The 22,347-nt window shown below is 38.3% G+C and overlaps 2 protein-coding genes across 8 annotated transcripts in view; one reads left to right on the top strand and one right to left on the bottom strand.

Moving 5' to 3' along the window:
- SMG7 (SMG7 nonsense mediated mRNA decay factor) overlaps positions 1-6,897 on the top strand; it is a 43,826-nt gene extending 36,929 nt beyond the window's left edge. Inside the window, exons 18-23 of one of the 6 annotated variants that reach the window (XM_072419761.1) lie at positions 272-421; positions 1,796-1,876; positions 1,986-2,142; positions 3,186-3,356; positions 3,441-3,592; positions 5,220-6,897. In XM_072419761.1, the coding sequence (XP_072275862.1) occupies positions 272-421; positions 1,796-1,876; positions 1,986-2,142; positions 3,186-3,356; positions 3,441-3,592; positions 5,220-5,333 (825 nt within the window). In that variant the 3' untranslated portion in view covers positions 5,334-6,897. The remainder of the gene's footprint in view (positions 1-271; positions 422-1,795; positions 1,877-1,985; positions 2,143-3,185; positions 3,357-3,440; positions 3,593-5,219) is intronic. The other 5 variants (XM_072419762.1, XM_072419766.1, XM_072419764.1 and 2 more) reach the window with 5 other exon arrangements.
- Positions 6,898-7,655: 758 nt separating this feature from the next.
- NCF2 (neutrophil cytosolic factor 2) lies at positions 7,656-22,347 on the bottom strand. Of its 2 annotated transcripts, none has more exons than XM_072419769.1 (15): positions 22,064-22,343; positions 21,377-21,459; positions 20,440-20,548; positions 20,196-20,333; positions 18,658-18,765; positions 18,087-18,146; positions 16,881-16,924; positions 14,240-14,381; positions 13,256-13,318; positions 12,850-12,958; positions 12,298-12,341; positions 11,504-11,655; positions 10,695-10,800; positions 9,674-9,830; positions 7,656-8,108 (listed from the first exon to the last, which is right to left on the bottom strand). In XM_072419769.1, exons 1-15 carry the CDS (start codon positions 22,235-22,237, stop codon positions 8,017-8,019), a joined length of 1,581 nt encoding a protein of 526 aa, XP_072275870.1. In that variant the 5' UTR covers positions 22,238-22,343; the 3' UTR covers positions 7,656-8,016. The 2 variants fall into 2 exon arrangements, with proteins under 2 accessions (XP_072275870.1, XP_072275871.1); XM_072419770.1 differs by lacking the exon at positions 7,656-8,108 and adding an exon at positions 8,153-8,336 and having other exon boundaries at positions 22,064-22,347.

Raw genomic sequence — 22,347 nt, 5'->3', positions numbered from 1 at the left:
TATGTATGTGTGTGTGTGTATGTATATATGTGTATATATATATATATATATATATATATTTTTTTTTTTTTTATTATTTTGGGGGAGATATAGTGTGCTGCCATTTTTCTGCCATACCCAGAATATTCTCTTTTATCAATTTTCTTCATTGTTTTATATATTTCTATCGTACTTTTTCCATTTTATTTTTCTGCTTTTTCTCCTTTTTTTTTTCTCCCTTTTTTTTTTTTTTTTTTTGTTTTTCTCTTTTTATCTGCCTGTCTCTTACTAGGAACCCAAGCGTTCCCCTCTCCTGCCCCCGGACCTGTTAAAGAGTCTGGCTGCTCTAGAGGAGGAGGAAGAGCTGGCTTTCTCCTCTCCTCCTGACCTGTACCCAGCTCTGCTCGGCCCTCTGGCCACTCTCCCTGGACGAAGCCTCTTTGTATGTATTCTGTGTGGTGGGCTCTCCTCTGCCTCTCTGCTTCTGCTTACTGTCTTCCTATCTTTGTCTTTTCTGCAAAATGACAGATGATGGTATATTAGATCTACTTCTGTTCTTTAATAATTTTAAAATACAAGTATATGCATTTTTTTGTCAGCTAGTCAACACTTGGTGCAGCGATAGATGTTTTGTAAAAATACTCAGCTCCTGTAAAAATTGATACACAAGGTCACAATTTGCACTTTCTGCCATAACAAGTTGCAGGACGGCCTTTGCCGATATACAAAACCTTACACACATCCCTTGCCCTGTACATATCCTTGAACAAAGCCTTTGCCCCCATATAAAACCATATGCGTAACTGTTGTCATTGTAGAGAAATATTGGTGGATTTGTGCAAATGCATATTAAGGGCTCCCTATGACCACACATTAGCAGCAGTTGCTTGATTATCAGGCATTGGGCCTAAACATCGTAATGGTCAATATAGGTGGTTTGTATAATAAACCAGCATCTACCAGACAGTGCAGCTCGAGTGATGCTCCTGGTGTTTTGCTACATAGATTATACCACTTCTAATTTTTACTTTATGTAATGTAAATTTCAAACATCTTCATAAAGAAGAAGGCTGATAACAAATTACTGATGCTAGAGAAAATTAGTCAACTAGCATGTTCAAAATACAAGAAATTGCAGTCTGCGTGTTCTTCTTAGCATGAATATCTAGGTTTGACAGGTAAATATTTTTGTGTAGCTTCCTTTTTACAAGGAAACTGACAGCTGAATTTAGTACCAATGGATAACATAGACCTTTTGCATTTGAGTTACATAATAAAAAAGGTACATGTGGCTTAAATATCAAAGCAGCCCTCAAAGACCAAGGTATTTAATGTTTCAGGATGTGTTACTGATGATCTAGGTATAGGAAAATGTGTACAATCTACTGCAGTGGTGCATACATTGTCTAACCTACAACTGTCTGTAAGGGATGCTGTCTTAGAGTGGTAAGGCATGAAAGCTTTTTTTATTCCAAAACCTATTTTCCTTTTAACTCTTGTTTGTTGCTTTTTGGCCTATCAAAATAATATCTAAAATGTGTGCATAATGTATTACTGTTTTCATTTAGTCCACCACATTTAGTTAGATTTTGCTAATGACCTATACAATAGGCGAAGCTTGTGTGTCCTCCAAGATAAGTATCTGAAACCTTAGAAATATTTTCTGGTTTTATATGTACAGTATATGCTCCTGGAATAGCTGCCTTTTTAAGTCCATTTCCCAGTAAATCAACTCAAACGATGCAATGATAGTAGATTGCATTTTTCATGCCACTATTAGATCTGGCAGTGAATTCTCTTTCTGTTTCTTTTGGAGAAGTCTCTTCTGGAAAAGCCATCTGAGCTGATATCCCAGCCCCCCTCTTTCCTCTCGCTCACTGGATTTTCACTGAGCCAGGTAAGGGAGGGCATTTAAAGCATTTGTGTGTTAGAGGAGTCAGGAGATGTTTAGACTCATCCAAGTTTTGTATCCACTACTTTAACTTTTCCTAATCTGATTTCTACAGGAGAGATTCCCAAGTAACAGCGTGTTTAACGAGGTCTATGGCAAGCCACCATGCAGTACAAAACCGGAGTCATGTCCTCCTATTGGACAGCAAGAGACGTCTCTTTACTCTCTCTTTGAGGGTAAACCGTGGTCCCCATCTCTTCCAGCAAGCTCGGGTAAGTAAATGGAGTAAACAGAGATAAACTGTTTCACAGACAAAGGTACAAGAGTTTGTCTAATCTGTAAATTTGTGTTCTGATTTCTGTCTCAGTCATTGCATGCATACTTATTGTGGGTCAGTGACTTCAGATATTGAACAAGCGGGTCAGCATGACAGCCAGATAACCTAAAATTTGTAGTAGATTCTAGCACTGTCATTCTTTAGGTTATCATTGATAGATTTATTTTATGTATATTTTTCCATCCTCATTTTCAAATGTCTAATAGCTAAGAAGGTTTTAAACGTTTGGGCTACAATGTAGTGGAAACGTATCCTTATTAAGCTTAAAAAAAACAAATTTGTAGATTCTGTAGCTAGTGACCATCTATTTTCGACCATTCATTCCAACAGAATAGCAGCTAATGTGACAAAAGCTACTTAAAGAACCTGTTTTCATATGGTTCATCTCTGGTCAGTCTGCACCCATTAAGCACTGAAATGATGTATTACAAGTAAACATGGATACCCTATGGTACAGGATAATCTTTTACATTAATAACTTCCTAAAAACCTCCATAAAACACTGAAACTATTCTGTCAGTTTGAATTTGAAATCTGTTATGGGCAATCAGTAAGATGTTGGAATTCTTGTTTCAATTCTCTAATATATATTATATAACCAGCCTTTGTGAATGCTTGTTTCAATTTCAGGCTTGACTGCAAAAATTACTTTTGGAAGCTGACTGGTTGTTGAGGACAGCAAGGATTTGTTTTTCATGTAGCACACATAGCTTCAGCCTCCTTCTGTTAAATTCAGCCAGTTTACCTCAGTTAAATTTAGCCAGTTTAAATGCCCATTGTAAAAACTGTTCTGTGTGAATATTTTATGTATTTAGAGTATGTAGAGATAAATATGTATGTTTATAATACGTAAACGTACATATCTATCTCTAAAGATTTTGCCATCACTAAAATCATATTTTGACAGAGAATGAAAACAAATGTAGTAATTGGCACATATTGCCAATATTAAGATTTTAATTTTTCCCCATCCAACAGATCACTCTACACCAGCCAGCCAGTCTCCTCACTCTTCTAATCCAAGCAGTTTGCCCAGCTCTCCACCAACCCATAATCACACCTCCCAGCACTTTTCCAACTTTGGGCCTATTGGAACCCCAGACAACAGAGATCGCCGAGTAGCTGACAGGTGGAAGAGCGACAAACCAGGTACGTGTATCCTAACATTTACAAACGGTAACAAATCAGTTATGTTAATACTTATGCTAAATGTGTCTTTAAACCCCTTTCTAGCAATGGGAGGCTTTGGACTGGACTACCTATCTGTGGCCCCATCCACAGAGAACAGTTGGCGCCAAGTGAATAATTCCAGCAGCGCTAATGCTTGGGCAGCCCAGGGCAATACCAGAGAGGACTCATCGGCTGCCCTGATGGAAAGCTTAAAGGTAAGTTGAAGTGTATCTTCAGACTAAAAGCATTTTTTGACAAATAACTGCGTAACTTTGTTACCATCTCAAATGGTAACATATTATTCCCCAATGCTGTGCTTTTTACCTGCATTTCTTCTTACTTGGTAATCTAGCCTAGGACTGTTTCTGTAGATTCCTTACTGTTCTATTTTTACACCCAGTCACAGCAAATGCAACAACCATTAGGTGACCCCGTTGGAGCAGGGGACCTGTTATGTGCACCTCTGCACAACACTTGGTTGTGGTTTATGACACCATTTGATTTGCACTGACCTCTTAATCATATTCTTCTGCACATGTATTGCACTGTTAAGAATCTACCATTAAAAAGAAAAGCGGCATGCACATTGTGCACTTCTGTAAACCTAGTTTAGGCACATAGATTACATAAAATTGCTATTAAAAGCTTCCTCAAAGGTGCTTGATGCCAGTTTATGACGCCTTGTTTAAAAACCCTATCTTTTTTGTCCTATGGACAAATAGGACATCTTATATATCTTATACTATTCAGTATTCTGTCACCAAAAAAAAAGATTACTTAAGTAAAATCCATCTCATTGCTGTGGGAGCCTGTGTCTCTCTCTGCAGCTTTATGGGCAGCCATAAAGTCTGATTTAGATGTGTTGCATGTGGACACCTTGGGGCTTGATGTTGAAATGACAACTAGAAAGTAACTTTGGTACCTAATTTTGCTTGAAGATGCTTTGCAGACACTGCTCTGTTTGTTGCAAAACTGCAAAGTACTTTTCAGGTCTTAAACTGTGCATTTCTTCTGCTCTTGGCTGATCTCTAAAGAGTTCTTGAATGATTAGGCTGGTTGGACCAGCTGTCCAGGTTATTGGCTGAGGCCCTGACTTGTACTCTGAGCCTTACATTGCTCATTATTATACTGTTATCACATGTCTGAGCATAGACATAAGGGGAGATCTTGCTGCCACGGGTTGCCTCAACTCACATTCTCCTGACAGTTGCTTCCTGGAGGTGATGTCTGTACCCTGGAGTCACATTTTACTATTGCTACAGGATACCCCAGGTCCAAGTGGGAATTGTAGTCTAGTCTAATCTGGGAACCTTTAGAATCCCAAGAGCACCCGCTATACAATTCTGTCCTTTACAGAGTGTGGAAATGGGATGATGCTCTTAATATATATAACCTCTCCAGTTTTCTTTATGTACTTGGACTCTACACATTGTAGTAACTTGCTGGTCCTCAAACTTAATTGAGAGTATGTGTGACATGGTCTTTGTGATTAAAAAATGTGATCTCCTATGTTATAATACGCCCTGATGTTTCTGGTAGCCAGGTACCCAATTCTCTACACTGCCTTCATTTCACCTAACCCAGAACAGGTTACTTGAAGGAACTTAAGAAAAGCATTTTTTAGCAAGAAATAATTAACTCTAGTTAACTTTTTGTTTTTGTCATGTGCTATATTTATACATGGGATGTGTGAATTTAATTTAAACTGTCTACTTTGGAAAAAACATTTTTTCCATTTTTAAGTATGCCACAAATTTTAAAGCTTGAGTCTTAGAGGTTTATGTTTTATTATGCTTTTCAATACATTGTTTTATTTATTTTTCTTTTTTTTGTGTTCCACAGTCCATTTGGTCAACCACGATGATGCACCCAGGCCCGTCAGCCCTTGAGCAGCTCCTGATGCAGCAAAAAGAAAAGCAGCAGAGAGGGCATGGATCATTGAACCCTCCACACTGAGAGAGAAGGGGAGAAGAACCCAGCGACTTATGGCATGACGGGTTAGCAGCACAGGACAGGATATGTCCTGAGCCCTGAGGAGGGCAGCCCTCTCTCCCCCCTCACCGATCTGGGGGGGAGTGCGTGGGGGAGCGTCCAGCATATCCCACCAAATCTGAAACCCCCTGCCCCGCAGGCGACAGTTACCTGACGGACACAGCAGGAACTTCCCATCCAGAGGAAGTTTGGGACTTCTTGAGTTTGGGGGAAATGGGGTATCGTACCCCCATTCTTCTCGTTATTTGTGCATGCCTCTCACAGCACCCCCCAAACCTCTGCCTAACACACGGAGAGAAAATATCCCCCAGCAGTGAAGGCAGGCGAGGGAATTCAGGAAGAACCCTCCCTTCAGGATCTGAGTTTTTATTTCTAAGTAGCGGGTGCACAAAACACCCCCATATCCAATTTGCAGCCGAATGTCAGGATCTCTCTCTATCAGAGAAGGCAGAGGATCTGGTCCCCTCTCATCCACCAGCTTGTGCTGGCTGAGGGAGGTGTGATTGACTGGGTGGCTATACTTTTTCTTTCCCCACTGTGGGAAATGGGTGAGGGGTTGAGTGTCTGTCACAGTTATGGATGCTTGCTTGTCCCCACTGAGTGTCCTTAATCTGCTTTTGGTGTCTGTCTTTCCCTGCCTGCTTAATTGTCGTGTGTGTGTATGTGTGTGCGTGTGTATGTGTGTGCGTGCGTGCGTGCGTGCGCTTAAAGTCCCCCAAAGCTGTCTTTTGCAGAATGGGTGCTGGGATAGTTGGGGAGGTGCTTTTAATGTGGGGCACTTAGGGGCAAGACGAGGCTGGCTGTACAGCCTCACAGTTCTTGCAGTTAGGCAGCAGCTGTAGGTTTTTTTTTTTCCCCTTTTTTTTCCCTTTTTTTTTTTCTTTTTTTTTCCTTACCTTTTTACTCTTTGGTATGTCCCTCCTATCTAGAGAGAGGTGACAGAAGTATTGGATCAAGTTGCAATGCTGGGTAAAAGTGCCACAGCTCATAGCACAAAATATGAACATGGACTATTCTGTCCTCTTCGCTTCTCCAGCATCATGAAGAGCATTGCACACTAGTAGCAGTGGGAGAGCTGGGATGTTTGTGATGAGTGAGCAAGATGTACATGTGATCAGGTAGAAATGTAACGTGAAAGAGCAAGTTTCCTCATGTCAGTCTGGAAGGAAGTAGGAATGGTTCTTCTATTTAGAACTGTGATAGAAATCCCCCTATAAGTGTGAGTGCATATTTGTGTATGCCAAGGGTAAACCCCTGGCACCCTCAGCACTACATACATAGAACATAAACGTTACACATCGTTCGGGGCCGGACGTCTTGTCCACAGTAATTCTCCTGGATGAAGCCAGTTCTTGCTGACTGGTAAGAGAAATAGGTGGTAAGGTACCCTTCCAGGAATCCTTCCTTTAGCAGGATCTAGAAAGTGTGGAAACCTCTATTCACTCCCACCTTTCCTCCGTGTTCTTGTGTGAGCACTGTCTGCTCGGATCTGCTTTACCATTAATAAACTCATCTTCTCTACAACTACTGACTTGACTTGTGTTAATAATTTCTGCTAGGGATGTGGGTCATTTAAAGCAGTTTGATGGTAGCTTAAAGCTCCAAAATGGAGTCTTGCTTTCCTCTAAAAAAAAAAAATTCTGCTCCATGTTTATTGCTGGTCATATGAGTGAAAGCATAGGCATTTGGTTACAATAATCTCTGAATGTCTGGAAAGATAGACTTCACCAAACTGCACCCTTTATTCTTCATTTTGTGTGAGCAAGACTTTCAGTTACAATTTTAGTATAGGTCTGCTTTAAAGGGGGTGATTCATTTGGATTGGTAAGATTGTGTCCAGGCAACAGAAAAACAAAAACCAGTAAAAGTTGTCTCTCAACAAACTAGGCATAAATATACATGCCAAACCCGAATTTTAGAAACATAAGTAAATAAATAAAGACAGCGGGGGTCTTACTAGCCAAGATTTAGGTGTTAATAATGAAAGACTTTCTCAAAATACAATATAAATCTCTCAAGATCCCTAATATTATAAGTGATCTTATAGTCAGGCCACCTTGGCATGTTAAGGATCTTGAGTGATTTATTTTGCATTTCTGATAAAGCCTTTCAATAAAAACACTTAAATCTTGCCTAGTAAGACCCAGCTGTCTTGTCTTTATTTATTTACTTAAGATAGTGTGCAATTTTTCAGTTTGGTTAGGACATACCATTTTGGAAAGTGTGCTGAAATCAACAGATGTACTCTGATACTACTTTGAACATGAAAAAAACAAAACAAATACATTAGGATTGGGGCTTTTTAATGACTGTCAATAGAGTATATTCTTCTAACGTATAGACATAGATACATCTGTCAACTAAATTAGCCCAAGCAGATTTGAAATTTCATAATAAATGCCTTTTTTTCTACTGCATTGTTGGAACACACACATACTCTGTGTTTAAAATTATGCATAGTAATTCTTTTTTGCAATATTTGAACTGAAGTTACTGTAATTGCATTATTAATTGTGCCTGTGTTTATGGAGAACATGTAAATGTTGCACTTATTCTGTCCAATCCTTGAGATGGAGCAATGTTATTCTGTATACAGATATTTTGCATGTCTGAAATAGAGAAGTTGATCTAGTGCGCCTTTGCATCTTTAGGAATCCACATGCTTGACTTTGTCTACAAAAGCAGATGGGAAAATTCCAAACTTATCGTGACATTCTCCTTCCCACCACTCCTCAGACACTGCAAGAAAAAGATAATGCAGTTTGCTTTTCATTAATAATCGTTTTTATTGGTAAATAGTAGCAAAAAATCAAATACGAAAAGTCACATAAGTACAAAAAAGGACAAAGGAGAAATTAAACAATAACAAAGAAAATACAGAATGTCAAATAAGAAATATATAAAGAAATAGGAAAAGGAGTCGGGGAAAAGTCTGTGCCTGAAGTCTGCAGATCCTCCAGAATACCACTGAAAACAGAATACAAAATAAATACTAAAGCCAGCAGGCTTTTAGAGGGCTGTAGAGCCCCGAAGAGTAGGATGACTACGAAATTTAGGGGTCCCACACCTCCAAAAACTGCAATTTGCTTTTCTTTTGCCAAACTAATTGTAATTCTTTTCTCAGTACTAATCAATTGGCTATATATAATTAGCTTCAGTATTCAGTAAAAAAAAATACCAAAAACTGATGGGGAGGCAAAATGTGGTAGTGATGTTTTTTCTTTCTTGTATGTACACTCATGCATAAAGTATAAACATACTTCTCTTTGCTATCTGGGAAAAAATTACTTTTCTAGAACCTTCTTTTTTACCACAATGTTTTATAATTACGTCTTTTTTTCTGCTTGGTCCGTCTATATTGATATTCCAACCCAAAGAGTCCTAAATATAACCATAGACAGAGGGCTGCACAATAGCACATTTTTGCGCATTGTTTTACCTAGTTGACCTTTGTTCCCCAAAATTTGATCCTGCTGCACTCTGTGATTGCAGAGATGACCTCCAGCATTGATATTGGTGATTGCAGAGATGACCCCAATTCTTGCACCCCACTGCCACTCCACAGTTCATAGACCAAGCCAAAGAAATGACGGTCTGCAGAGAGCCAATGGGTTCCGTGTTGGTCACTATATTCTAAAATAACTCCCCCCACCCACACAGGTGCATACACGCCTATGATAATTGTGACTCCCTCACCCGTTGTCTTCAACCTGGCTGTTAGATTAGGGGTTGTCTGCCTGTGCACAGATGACCATAGAGAAGAATGGGATATTGTTATTTCAGTATGGATATACCTTCTTTAGGTATTTGTTTAGAGGCAATGTGGCACCCAGTTTTGACAGCCGGTCTGTAGGCAATGCAGCCAGTTTGCAGCTAGCTGTGTGGAGGCTCAGCTTAGTGTGTTGAGGGGGCTGGGATTTTCCTGTATCAATATCATGTACTTTTCATGTCTATTTTGTGATCTGGTGACTAGCATTATAGGGACAGTGGTTGTGCATGGCCCTCTCCATTAGACAAATACAGGCAAAACCTATACCTTTACTCCATTCTAAACTTGCATTGCATATATATTTATCCTAAAAGAACTTTAAACATGACATGCTGCATATAGTATCTGGCTTAATTTTACATCAAGTCTGTGCGAATATAAAATCACATGCAGCCTGGGTTCTAGATTATCAGTTGCAGTCTTAGCATGCCCTGTCCTATAATTAAACAAACATTAAAATATCACAAATATATTGCAAGGAAAACGCTGTCTATGTAGTTTTAGTCCTTCTAAAGAAAAAAAATCAAAACCTCACCTTTATTTAGGACTTTTATTACATCCCCTTTTTTAAAAGGCAAATCTTCTGGTTGTGAGGCTTCATAATCAAAGAGAGCTGTTACACTAATTCCTGCCTTTTCTTCTGAAGGAACAGGATTTTCTGCATTCTCCATTAATACATGGGATTCTTCTGCCTAGGTGTCAAACACACATTTCAGCAACACAATGCACTCTCGTACATGTCTCCAATTATGGCTCCCACACTTCTATCCCAACAAATTATATTTGTTTTAAAATTTAATAGAGAAATGGCTACACATACACATAAAATGACAGTTTTAAGGTTGTCCTATTTCTGTTGAAAATAAAGATAAATATAAAACATTGTAGATATCTATAGTGAAAGAAAGAAAGGGGGGGGGGGGTCAAGATTGAGTTCGCCAATGGCAGATCACATCCATCCTCTCTCAGTATAAGATCCATTTTAGGGAGATTTCTCGTTTCGCTTTCTGTCCTGTAAATTCAAGAAGTTTTCTTTCCAATGTTTTGTCACGGCAATGAAAAATAAAAAAGTAGTAATTATAGAAAGTGGTCCCAAAAGGCTCACCATTTTATCCAAATCTATATATATAAAAAAAAAAGTTTTGTCTTGGGTTATATTTTAGGTGTATCTTTGTTTTCCACAAAACATCCAGTTAGGTGAAGTAGTGTTTTTTTGGTTTGCTTGAAGCTAGTGCCATTTCACTCAAATACATTTTACATGTTTTGTAAATCAGGTCCAGTTAATACTTTACTTAATTAGTAAGTCTCCAAGTTTACCTTGGAATGGGTCCTGAAAACAATGGCTTGCAGGTCTAGTAGGTTGCAATATTTTACATTTTGTTCTAGGGTTTAAATACCTTTTAGGAAAGATTAGCTACCGGTATATAACAGTCAAATGGGGGGGACTCAGCCTGAACATCCAAATAAAATCTCCAGCTTTTCCCTTTTAGTATAATTCCATTGGAAATGTAATCATATAATAGCAGACAATTGTACATAAATGTAATCGTTCTTACATGTACATCCGTGCACTTGAGTTTCAGGCAATTGTCTGTGCTTAGCGCCCATGCTTTTTCCACATTTTCTGTAGTTAGTGGTACGTCATTTTCTCCATCTCTGAAACTAAACAGATGACAACTTTTCTACTAATTGTTTGTGGCACAAATTACACATCAGTGGATTTGGTACACTAATCAATAATAAAAGGCAGTACTTAAAATTAAAACCATGTCCAACCATACTACACAATCTTATGAAAATCATGGTATATGAACATGGTAACCTATTCAAATATCTGCATTTTGGGTAAGCCCTGCTCTCAGTATCGTATCCACAATTTTTTTTCTTGCTAATACGAGTATGTAAGGTAAGTTTTTAAATTATAAGATTTTGGAGGTTCTGCACATTTGTATAGTGTCTTTCTTTTGTGTGTCTTGCATGCTTGTACCCTTAAGTCTATGTATGTAGGCTGATTGATGAGTATGGGATAAATGAACCATCTCCCTTGCAGGAGACCACTTCAAAATGAATGGTCTGATTAAAGAGCAGTGAAAATTAATCACATCTAAACCTAAGTATGCAATACTACAATTATTTTTATTATGGGAGGCATTACATAAAATGTTCTAATCAAGCCTCCTAAATATTTTAGTATTTGTTTGAGTGCTTTAGAAAGATTTACTGCAAATACAATGACATACTGTATTATTGAAAGGTATGCTATTCATACAAACTAATCAATTGCTAATACAGATCTTTCCATTTTTCATGTTCCATATTTACAAAAATGTATTGAGGTTTTTTATTTTTTTTATTTAATAATTACCTGAGCATGATGGAACACAGAGTCAACTTCAGTTTACTACTGATGAGAATCAACAGATCTCCATAGGAAAGCTTGGAAGATACTTGAATGGCTACTGTGTATTTGTAGTACACTTTTACAAGATATGTTGGTTCTGCTGCTGTTGCTTTTTCCTATAACCAAGAAGGAAAGCTTTTATTGTATTTATGAAGACATAAACTATTTTTTTGCTTTCTAAGGTTGAAAATCTCTATTCCCAAATGTCTCCAAGTGCAAAAAGTTTAAAGAGTAATTTCACATTCATAAAATTATTGTATATCATATAAAAGTATAGCCTGTGCAACTGCGACACGTCATTTTGTAATGAAATGTTATTTAAAAAGACCTTTCCATTGCAATATGTATCCTTCCATCAAAAAGGAAGACTTTTTCTTTGGCTTTGCAATGACCTTTCACATAGAGAAAACTGTGACTGTACCCTGAACCCCAAGCAGCCAGTCTTCCTGTATGCCATGCACACTTGTTTCAATGTTGGTGTTGATTTCAATTGTATAAAATCAAATTTACATCAATATTTAATTTGTGTACATGTTTTTATTGATTGCAATAAAGCTAGCCAGTTCTACTACCATAAAGGTTTAACACTTGAGACATTTTCAATGGCAATCAATCAGAAAAATTATTCGCGAATAGAAGACATGAAAAACTGTTCCACAACTACTAAGATGTAGTGCATGTAGTGCATTTCTACTGATTATTGTTGCCAAACATGTATGTTGTGGTTCAAAACTGAATTAGCCTCTTAATGTACATACCGCTGATGACGACTTCTCTCCACCACTGGACGGGGCTTGTTTATCTGGAAAGAAAGACAGGATCATCAGACAGTGACTGGTACAAGTCTTACAGCCTGATTGTGTGCACATAAGATGATTCACATTATTTAATTGATTCATAACTCCTGGTTCCTAGTAAAATACTCAATTTTTCCTCATCCTTGGGGGGGGGGGGCTTAGATTACAAAATGTCATACACAAGCCAAATCAGAGCTGAACTAAGAATAACAGCCTAGTAAAAAAGTACAAAACAGTCCAACACTTGATGTGATGATGTGAAACAACTGAGAATGTGTCAGCAGTCCAATGTGACAAGTTAACTTTGCAATCAAAATGTGCTGGGCATTTTGCTTTATATACATATTTGGGGTTTCTGTTTCTAAAAAGATTTTGAGATTTACATTTTAGTGCAAATTTAGAAACTTCTGGCTTACAGATATGGTCGCAGCTTTTGACTCCTTTTATATTCCCTAACAAAAACAAAAACACTATGAAAACATAAATAACTCAGTCACTTCCAATAAGCCTTACCTTTATGATTTAAAGGTATAATAGGTGCAGAAGCAGTTGGCGGTGCCAGAATTTCAGCCTTTGTTGTACCACCATCAGTTGATGCTTTATCTTCTTTTGGTTCTGCTGCCTGGAAAACATGTTAACAACTTAATACCTTTTCATCACCCTTCATCTGCTCAATGTAGAGATGTAGATGAACCCATAACAAGACAGAATATTTGTGTGGATAGTGGAAGGGCAAATTAGTAACCTAGTTTTATTGTTAGGCTTATTACTTTGCGTAATAGAACATCCTTTTATACTCTTAAGACTATGTTGTATACTACTATCCCATCTATTGCCTAAAGTGGATGATGTTTGCTATTTTCTACTATGAAATGTATAAAATAGTAGGTTTGTCAGATAGGAGCTAACATTGGCTTACCTGATTTTTGGATTGAAATTTCAACTCAACTGGCTCCAGGTAATTGTATGGGACTATCCCTTTCTAAACACATAAAAAGCACGAAAACAGAAGAAGAATAAAGTCATTTTAACAACAGGAAATCATTTACCCTTCATCTACATCAAAACAGAGAAACTGTTAATGCTGTAATGCTTGCCGATTCATCATAAATGGCTACCATGCCAGGTGGATTTTTAATGGAAAAGAAATACAGGAGCCCAATTAGAAAACTGTGCTAAGAAATATGGGCACCTTCTGAAAATTCTAGTTGCCTAGCTGTCATTTGATTCAATGGTTTCACTACGTTGTGAGCAAAAATTTGTATTTAGAGAAGCTGGAAATCTTTACTGGATAAAAGCCTGAAAATCTGGTAAGCTAAAGCTGATTTCGACCATATATGAAACAAACCTCATATTGGTAAGGATTTTTTCTGTATATATTTGTAAGCCAAAGATGATTGAATGCATAGAGAATTTTGGTGTCAGTCATTGTCTGAAAGCTTTACTTGGATATGGTTACAAAGGTTGGCACTGGGTGTATTTAAATTATTTAGGTGTGCTCATAATAACCTTAGCCCTAGTCTGTTAATGATTATTCGAGCAGTAAACATTGGTGACACGTATGATGAATTTCTGATATCAGATGGTTAGGCTGGAAAACCCAGATGATCAATGACTGCATCTGCACTTTTATGGGTTAGTTATACAATTGCTTCTGATTTAATCTGTTAATGTTGGGTTAAGTCTTTTTTCACAAATTCGTTTTAAGGTAAATAGTAAAATAACTGTGGTACATGCCAAATCTAACTTTTTTACCCATGGAGGGTAAGGCAAAAAGTTCACTGTATTGTGATCCCAGTTAAAGTGTTCACCTTTCCCTTTTCCAATGATTCCTTTGGCCATTGGAAGCAAAGAAAGATACCTGGTATATAGTTCTTGTATGAAACCCTCAGAGTTTAGTTACCTTTCCATTAAATAGCACAGTAGCCCAGTTGTCCTCCCCTTTCTTCAGCACGAAGACAATATTCCCTGGCATGACTTCCATCTCTTCTGAGGTCTCTGGAATAAATTCAAACAGGACGCGGTGAGGTTCTCCCTGCAGAGTTCTGAGAAAAAAAAAGTCTCATCATATCCAATAATACATACGAGGTGAGCAGACACAGGAATAGTATCGGCGAAGAAAGGTTGTTTTATATCTTCTCTGCTGGTACCCAGCCTGTGTGTGTGGACTTTCTAGACAATATCCAATTAGATGTTGAATGAACAGGTTCAAAAAGACATATTATTGAAAAACTGAACCCCATATCCTAATAAAGAAAGTTTCTGGCTATCTCAGCCCAAGAATGGCCAATTTACAGCAAACCTATGCTTGCACACTATCTATATTTATTTGCCTTCTGTCTCTCTGTCTCACCACATTGTTCAGTGCTTAGAGCCAAAGAAAATAATCAGTACTTATAGGTATGAAGGAGCATGTGACCTATTTTGGGTGACAGCACTGAGCCAAACAGTTTCATATTAATGTATTTCATTTAAAAAAGGTCATTTCTTACTAGTATGGCACTTTAAAAGTTGAGAAAAGTACAGACAATTGTATACAGTTAAATCAAATGTCTGTGAAAATATCTGAATGCTGCTTTAGGGCCAGTGCCAACCAGTTTTTGTTCTAGTCCAGCTCGTTCTCATTGTCATACAAGTCCATGGAAATGGAAATCCATACCTCCCAAATTTTGGAGATAGGGAAGGGGATACTTTTAAGTATGTAGGCAAATGACACATCATCATTTTTCAGTAACAGATGGAGTAATTTAAAGCAGAACTAAACCCAGCTCCTACTCACCTGCCCCCCTTCTCTCCCAGGGCACTGCTATCTTCTTCTTTCTTAAAGCAGACCTAAACTCATAATTTTACTTTTCATAAAACGGTATGCAAACATTTTATATAAAGTAAAATATATTGTTCTTTATTTTTAACTGCAACACCCTATTTAAAAAAAAAAAAGGTGAAGAACCTCCCTATTCTGTCTTGATCACTGCAGCGACTTCCTAACTTAATGGGAGCGCAGAGCCTCCCAGAATACTTAAATCATGCATCCCAGGAGGCTCTTGGGCTCTTGATCAGGCATGCGCTAAAGGGGCACTTTCCTCACTGAGGGGAAAAAGATCAGAAAGAGAAAGAGAAGAAGGAAGAGCAAGATCAACCACCAAGATTTCAGGCTCCCAGGTGTCCTCACTGTATGCAGGTAACGAGCTGAGATTAGGAGCACGCTCTGTAAGGAAGTGCTCCTAATCCAAGTTTGTTACAGTACCTGTATTAAAGACAACTGTCCACAGAGACAATCAATCAGATTCCAAACTAGCCACCATGGCCAAGACCAAAGAGCTGTCTAAAGATGTCAGAGACAAGATTGAAGACCTACACAAGGCTGGACTGGGCTACAAGACTATTGCCAAGCAGCTTGGTGAGAAGGTGACAACAGTTGGTGTGATAATTTGAAAATGGAAAAAAAAAAACAAAATAACTGTCCATCTCCCTCGGTCTGGGGCTCCATGCAAGATCTCCCCTCGTGGAGTTACAACGATCAGGAGAACAGTGACGAATCAGCACAGAACTACACGGGGGGAACTTGTCAAAGATCTCAGGGCAGCTGGGACACCAAGAAAACAATTGGTACTACACTGCGCCGTGAAGGCCTGAAATCTTGCAGAGCCCGCTAGGTCCCCCTGCTCAAGATAGCACATGTACAGGTCTGTTTGAAGTTTGCCAAATGAACATCTGAATGAGCCAGAGGAGAACTGGGTGACAGTGTTGTGGTTAGATGAGACAAAAATTGGGCTTTTTGGTATCAACTCATCTCGCCATGTTTGGAGGAGGAGGAATGCTGCCTATGACCCCAAGAACACCATCCCCACCGTCAAACATGGAGGTGGACACATTATGCTTTGGGGGTGTTTTTATGCTAAGGGTACAGAACACCTTCACTGCATTGAAGGGACAATGGACAGGACCATGTGCTGTCAAATCTTGGTTGAGCACCTTCTTCCCTCAGCCAGGGCATTGAATATCGGTCCTGGATGGGTATTCCAGCATGACAATGACCCAAAACACACAGCCAAGGCAACAAAGGAGTGGCTCAAGAAGAAGCACATGAAGGTCGTAGAGTGGCCTAGCCAGTCTCCAGACCTTAATCCCATAGAAAATCTGTGGAGGGAGCTGAAGGTTCGAGTTGCCAAACATCAGCCTCAAAACCTTACTGACTTGGAGAGCATCTGCAAAGAGGAGTGGGACAAAATCCCTCCTAAGTGTGCAAACCTGGTGGCCAACTACAAGAAAGTTCTGACCTCTGTGATTGCCAACAAGGGGTTTGCCACCAAGTATTAAGTCATCTTTTGCAAAGGTATCAAATACACTCATTTCAATTCACATCAAGCTCTGACTTTTGAGCACTGGGATTTTGATGATTCTTTTGTTGTTATTCTGTATCCCACAGCTACAATAAACATTACAATTCTTTGACATAGGGCAAACGTACAAAATCAGCAGGGGATCAAATACTTCCTCCCTCACTGTAGGTGTTCCCTCCATTTACCTAACGTATGATTTACCTAAGTACTTCAGCAGTCTTCTGACGAGGTGGTGGGTTGTCATTCTGTAAAATAAAAATGCATTAAAGTACTGACTTCGACACCAAAAAAATTCAATTGTCTACTAAAAAAACACTTTAAAAATACAGTTTGCTGCTTGAAAATACAAAACCAATTACACATTGAGAAGTGGGTTTTCTGGGGACATAAAGAAAATACAACCCTCTGAAAAATCTGTTTTCATACTCCAGTTTTGCACAGTTTTACACTGTTCTCCTGTATTGAAGTTGCTTTGTCTGATTTCACTGCACACTGTGAGCGTCACACAATGTGCATCCAAAGCTGCAGAAAGTCTGATCATCTGACCTTCATCATCTAGCCCACCCTTACTGTTCTTGGCTCACCTCTCCTTTTTATTACATTTTATTTATAGATGGTTAGCATCACATGTGGATATTACCACAGTTTCCTGTTTTTAGGAAGATTTTCTCAGCTCCATGCCACCACTCCCACCAGATGATCAACCTGCATTGCAGATAATTAATGATGATGTTACTGGGCTCACAATTAGAAATGTAATGAAGACAGAAAAGTTTCATTAAGTTATTTCATTAGCATTTGATTTGGGAGGAGAAGAAGGAGACATAAAATGCAGAATATAAGCAGATTCAACTTCTGCTTTTAAACAGTTACAGAACACTATTGTATTGAAAGCTTAGATTCAAAGTATATAAAATAAAGTGGGCTGCAGTTCAAACCAAAAAGGTCATTTTATTTGCATTGTTACAAAACCAATTGCATTGTAATAAAAGTTCTCTTTTTTTTTTTTTTTTTGAGTTGAGTTTTCTGTTATTCATTCCCTATGCGTCATGGTGAATCATAACTCTTCTATTGCTGTCCTTCTCTATATGACATTATGTGAGGAAGTTTCAGCTCTCTGAGCTTCAAACCAGCATTTTATTTTTAGGGGATTTTTAATATTTTATAGATACAGTACAAGTTTAGTCTAAAAACTGTCATATGTCTAAAAGTGGGGGATGGATGAATGTAGAAGAAGAACTTTTCTGACCCAGGTGCCCCTTACATCTTGTGCAATCCACCCATCATCAGTGCAAACATATGGTATTTATGACAAGCTGGCATCCACTTTTTTTCATCATCAGCATTTATATATCACAGATTTGTATGTTCCATTCTTCAGCTGAAACAAAAATAATTCAACTATACCTGAGGCTTAAGGGGTGCAAAACCGGAAAAGCTGTCTTTGTCAACCACAGAGGCCACAACCTGCAAAATGAAGATATACAGCACTAAGTCCTCTAAAAAAAAACAGGTCATTGTGTGTACATTAAACCTAATATTTTATAGGTTCCACTTTTCTGATAAACTGAATATTTCAGGTTTAAACAACAAATAATGGAGGAAGACAAAAATTGAGAGAATGTTAGTCAATACAAAATTTAATCTGAGCTTGGGAGGCCTGGCAATTATATCTGGACCCAATGGCTCCATAGGCCATGTTATGGACTGATTAAGTGTTACTTAGGATAAAGACAGGTCAAAAAAGGTCTCATTTCAGCACTCATCCAGTGGTAGTGTTCACCTCCACTCATGCACAGGAATAAGAACAGTGGTACTAAGGCACCCTCCACTGGACCATAAACCATTGATAAATCAAATGAGGTATCTCCATAACAGCAAGAAGAACAGTAAAACATAGCAAAATAAGAACACGAAAAAAAAAAAAAGAAGAAAAACAATAACACCACTTAAATAGATTGAATGATGATGGACATACCATAGCTTTACCCAAGTAGTCTTTCTTTTCCAGCTGTTCCACAAGTTTCTCATTAGGTTGAAATAGGCGACCTTTTGGCATCTCTACTAGTGGAAAATCTTTTTGTTTCTGTAACATAAATGAAAAATCTATAGTAGAAAATATGTGACCGTTTATATAATATTGATATTATGCTCACTTAAAGTGGAACTTTGATTTAAAAAAAAAAAAAAATCCCTTACCTTTATCTGTGAAAAGCCCTCGATCCATCCACAAGTCCTGTTTTGGTATGCCACTTTTTCCAAAGATTTGCTGTTTTATCCAATACGACCATCTTCTTTCTTCTGGGTTATCCCAACATCACCCAATCTCCAACTGGGCAGGCGCCAAATTTGGTGATGTGTCTTCGTCTAAATGTAAAAAACGAGTGCTAATCTTGCTGCGCATGAGCAAACTAGAGCACTTGTTTTTTTTTTACATTAGAGGAATGCCCCTTGATGATGCCTACCTGATCTAGGGCGTACACAGAAGGAGCAGCCCACAGCCTTCTGGGATATGTGACACAAGTATCCCTGGTTTACCATAAGTCTTCACTGCCACGGCAGTACTATAGTACTTTAGTAATCATTAAAAAAATGTAATGATAGGTCCGCTTTAATAACATATTAGGCTGTTGTAGCCAGGCCTCTATTGATTTGAAAGAAAGTGGCAGGTTCCATACCCAGTGCCCCCTATGAGTAAACATAAGAACTTTAAAATATGTCAAAGATATTGTAGAATAGTAAAATGTGTAGTGTGGGGACTAGAGATGGATATATAAATATCTATATATATATATATATATATATATATATACAGTAGAACCTCGGTTATCTGGGACCCAGGGTGAATGGCCAATTCCAGAGAAGTGTACTTTCTGGTTAACTGAGGTTACTCTAAAAGTGAGGTTTCTCAGCCATTCAGCACTAAACTTGAATGCGGAGACTTGTGTTTTTGGTGTGTCTCTGGTGTTTTTTTGGCTGAGAAATGGGAAACCCTGATGACCCTTGAGTCGTCATCTGGATTTCCCTTTTCTCAGCCAATCACGGAGCAGAGCAATCAGCGGAGTTCTGTTCTGCTCTCCTGATTGTTCCTGCAGCCCTAGCAGAGCTGTGGTATGTGTTCTTGGAAGCAGAGAGATGCATAGAGCTGCAGGAGCAACCAAGAAGTCAGGTGCAGTTTTCTGAGTTTTCCGGTTAGCTGTGTTTTTTTAACAGACTATTAAATTGGTAGTCACATGATCATGGAAGCATTTTCATCCGTTTACAACACAGTATCAGCTTCTGAAAGAAGCAAAATTGTGCAAACATTGTGTTGCCATTCTGAGACTGAATCACACAATTAATTATTGCTGCTTCAGTGGGGGGAAGGTTAAATATTGCTGCTCACCTCCCTGAAACACCTCCAATGGATATAGCCAATGAAATGACAACACTTTGTTTGAACAAGACAAGTTCACAGCCTTTCCCAGCCGTCTCAACATTCTGATATATACCAATCCTATGTATTTTATTACCTACCAGTATTTCTTGCATTGCCTTTTCTATCTTGGTGCCATGCCGTGGCTCTACTTTCTGACTGAGGGCCAGGATGAGATTCTCTTCTGCTTTTGCCCAGTTTTCAACTTTTGTATGTCCAAGTGCAATGTTATATAAGACCTGAAAGAAAAATGCCATCCATCATTGTGAGCAAAAGTAATTATGCAAAAATACTTGGTTTTCTCCTAACTAAATGCAACAGTGCAGAAAGATTCCTGTATCTCACCTCACAGCTGTAAAGTTTGAATGTTAGACCCAGAATCTTGTAGTCAATCAGCTGATTCCCTCTTAATTCAGTGTAGCAACGAAGCCAGTCCTGAAGTGCTTTATTATACCTGTATGCAAATACATACCTTAATGTTACCTGGATATACCATTGGTGTATAAAAGGAGTAACTTGTGGGTGAAACATATCAGGGGGAAAAGCTTAGGTAGACTGTTCATAATTTTTTTTGTCTATATATGTATTTATAAAGTGGTTTAAACAATCAATGCCAATCTATTGCTAGTAAATGGGCCTGCACATACAATAGCACTACATCAGCCTATTGCTGCATCCAAAACAGTGTGCTTTGTCAATATTTTTTGGGACGTGCTGATTGCAATACTGACTTCCCATCACATGAAAATATTTTTGTAAAGACTCTTAATTCGCTATACTAAAACACAGAATGAGCATCTAATGTTGATTTGCTCCTCTGTTTTGAGTCACTAATATTTAATATTAACCATCATCTTTTAAACTTTTGATCAGGAAAGCAATAGTTACCCAAAAAACACAGTGCACCTAACAATGGGCTCAGTATATAGAGTGAATGGTTCATTCCATTATTAACTGCCCTATCAGAAGAAAAATTATTACATTTTTTGTATTAAGTCAGCTAAAGGTTAATAGATATAGGTGCTTCCTTAATAATGGAATTCATTTTCATGTAATAACAGCAATATTAATAGAATCTGTAACATGGATGCATCTGTGAGAAAGAAATGTTCTTCATTCTTGAAATTAGATGCTCCTTTTTACTTTATAGTGCATTGAATTGGAAAGGGAAAATACAATGCTTTCTATGGGGAACAAAGAACTGTTCTTTGAAGCATTTTTACAAATGTCTACAGTCTGTATATATTTATACATTTTTTTCCCATCCTATGGTGTTTCTTACTTGCCCTCCTTGAAGAAGACGGAGCCACGCTGGAAATACCCCACAGCCAGATGTTTGTCTTTTTCAACAGTGCTTGTAAAGGCCTGAAAAACACAATGTTTGTAAGTTATTTCATTAACATATGAATGTTTATTGTATCACCTTTTTTTAAAGCAAACCAAAAGTGGCCTTGGACCTGCCCCACCATCGGCTAGTGAAGGTGTCCATAACAATACTGGGTGAGTAGTGAGGGTTAGGATTGAGACAGGGCAGTCTGACACATATGCCCCTGGAAACATCTTTAAATCAAAGCACCCCAGCATTTTAGACACCTGGGAAAAAAACCTAAGGTATAGGGACCTGGAGGTGCCAACAGCTCTGCATTAGATAATTTCCTCTAAATGTTACTTAAGGTTATTGTACTGAAACTGGATCAACATTTATGGAGTTGACCCAAACAAACATTAAATGAAACAAGCAATTACTTTAGCTACAGGCATTAACTCTTGTTTCAGTTTGTCAGAAACAAGTTTAATTAATGTATAGTCTTTTCATCAATTTTTTAGAATGGAACGTGAATAAAATTACATATCTTAATATATACAGTGTGCTAAAGTGATCATAAAAGAAACTTACTAAATGACTTCCCTCAGTATCTTTAAACCCCATGCCAAATTATTTTAAAAAAACAACCATGTCATTACTGACCTTTTCTGCCTCCTGTATATTTCCTGTTACAAGGTGACAACAGCCAATGTTAAAGCAGATCTTGGCTCGGGGTTCTGTGATGGTGGTGAAGGATTTCAGGGCTCCACTCCAGTCGCCTTTGTCTGCAGCAGCTACTCCTTCACTCCAAAGCTTCATAATCTCCACAAGAGCCATTTCTGCCCGAGGTCGTGAGGTCCTTACTACACCCCAGTATCCCTCACAAGTGTTGATGGCTCTCCAGCACCCACAGCCCTCATGTGTTGTGTTGTCAGAATTGTGCCGAT

The sequence above is a fragment of the Pyxicephalus adspersus genome, chromosome 8, assembly GCF_032062135.1.
Source record: "Pyxicephalus adspersus chromosome 8, UCB_Pads_2.0, whole genome shotgun sequence".
Taxonomy (NCBI): Eukaryota; Metazoa; Chordata; class Amphibia; order Anura; family Pyxicephalidae; genus Pyxicephalus; species Pyxicephalus adspersus.
Note: the sequence above shows the minus strand (reverse complement) of the source record. Positions and strands in the feature narration are given on the sequence as shown.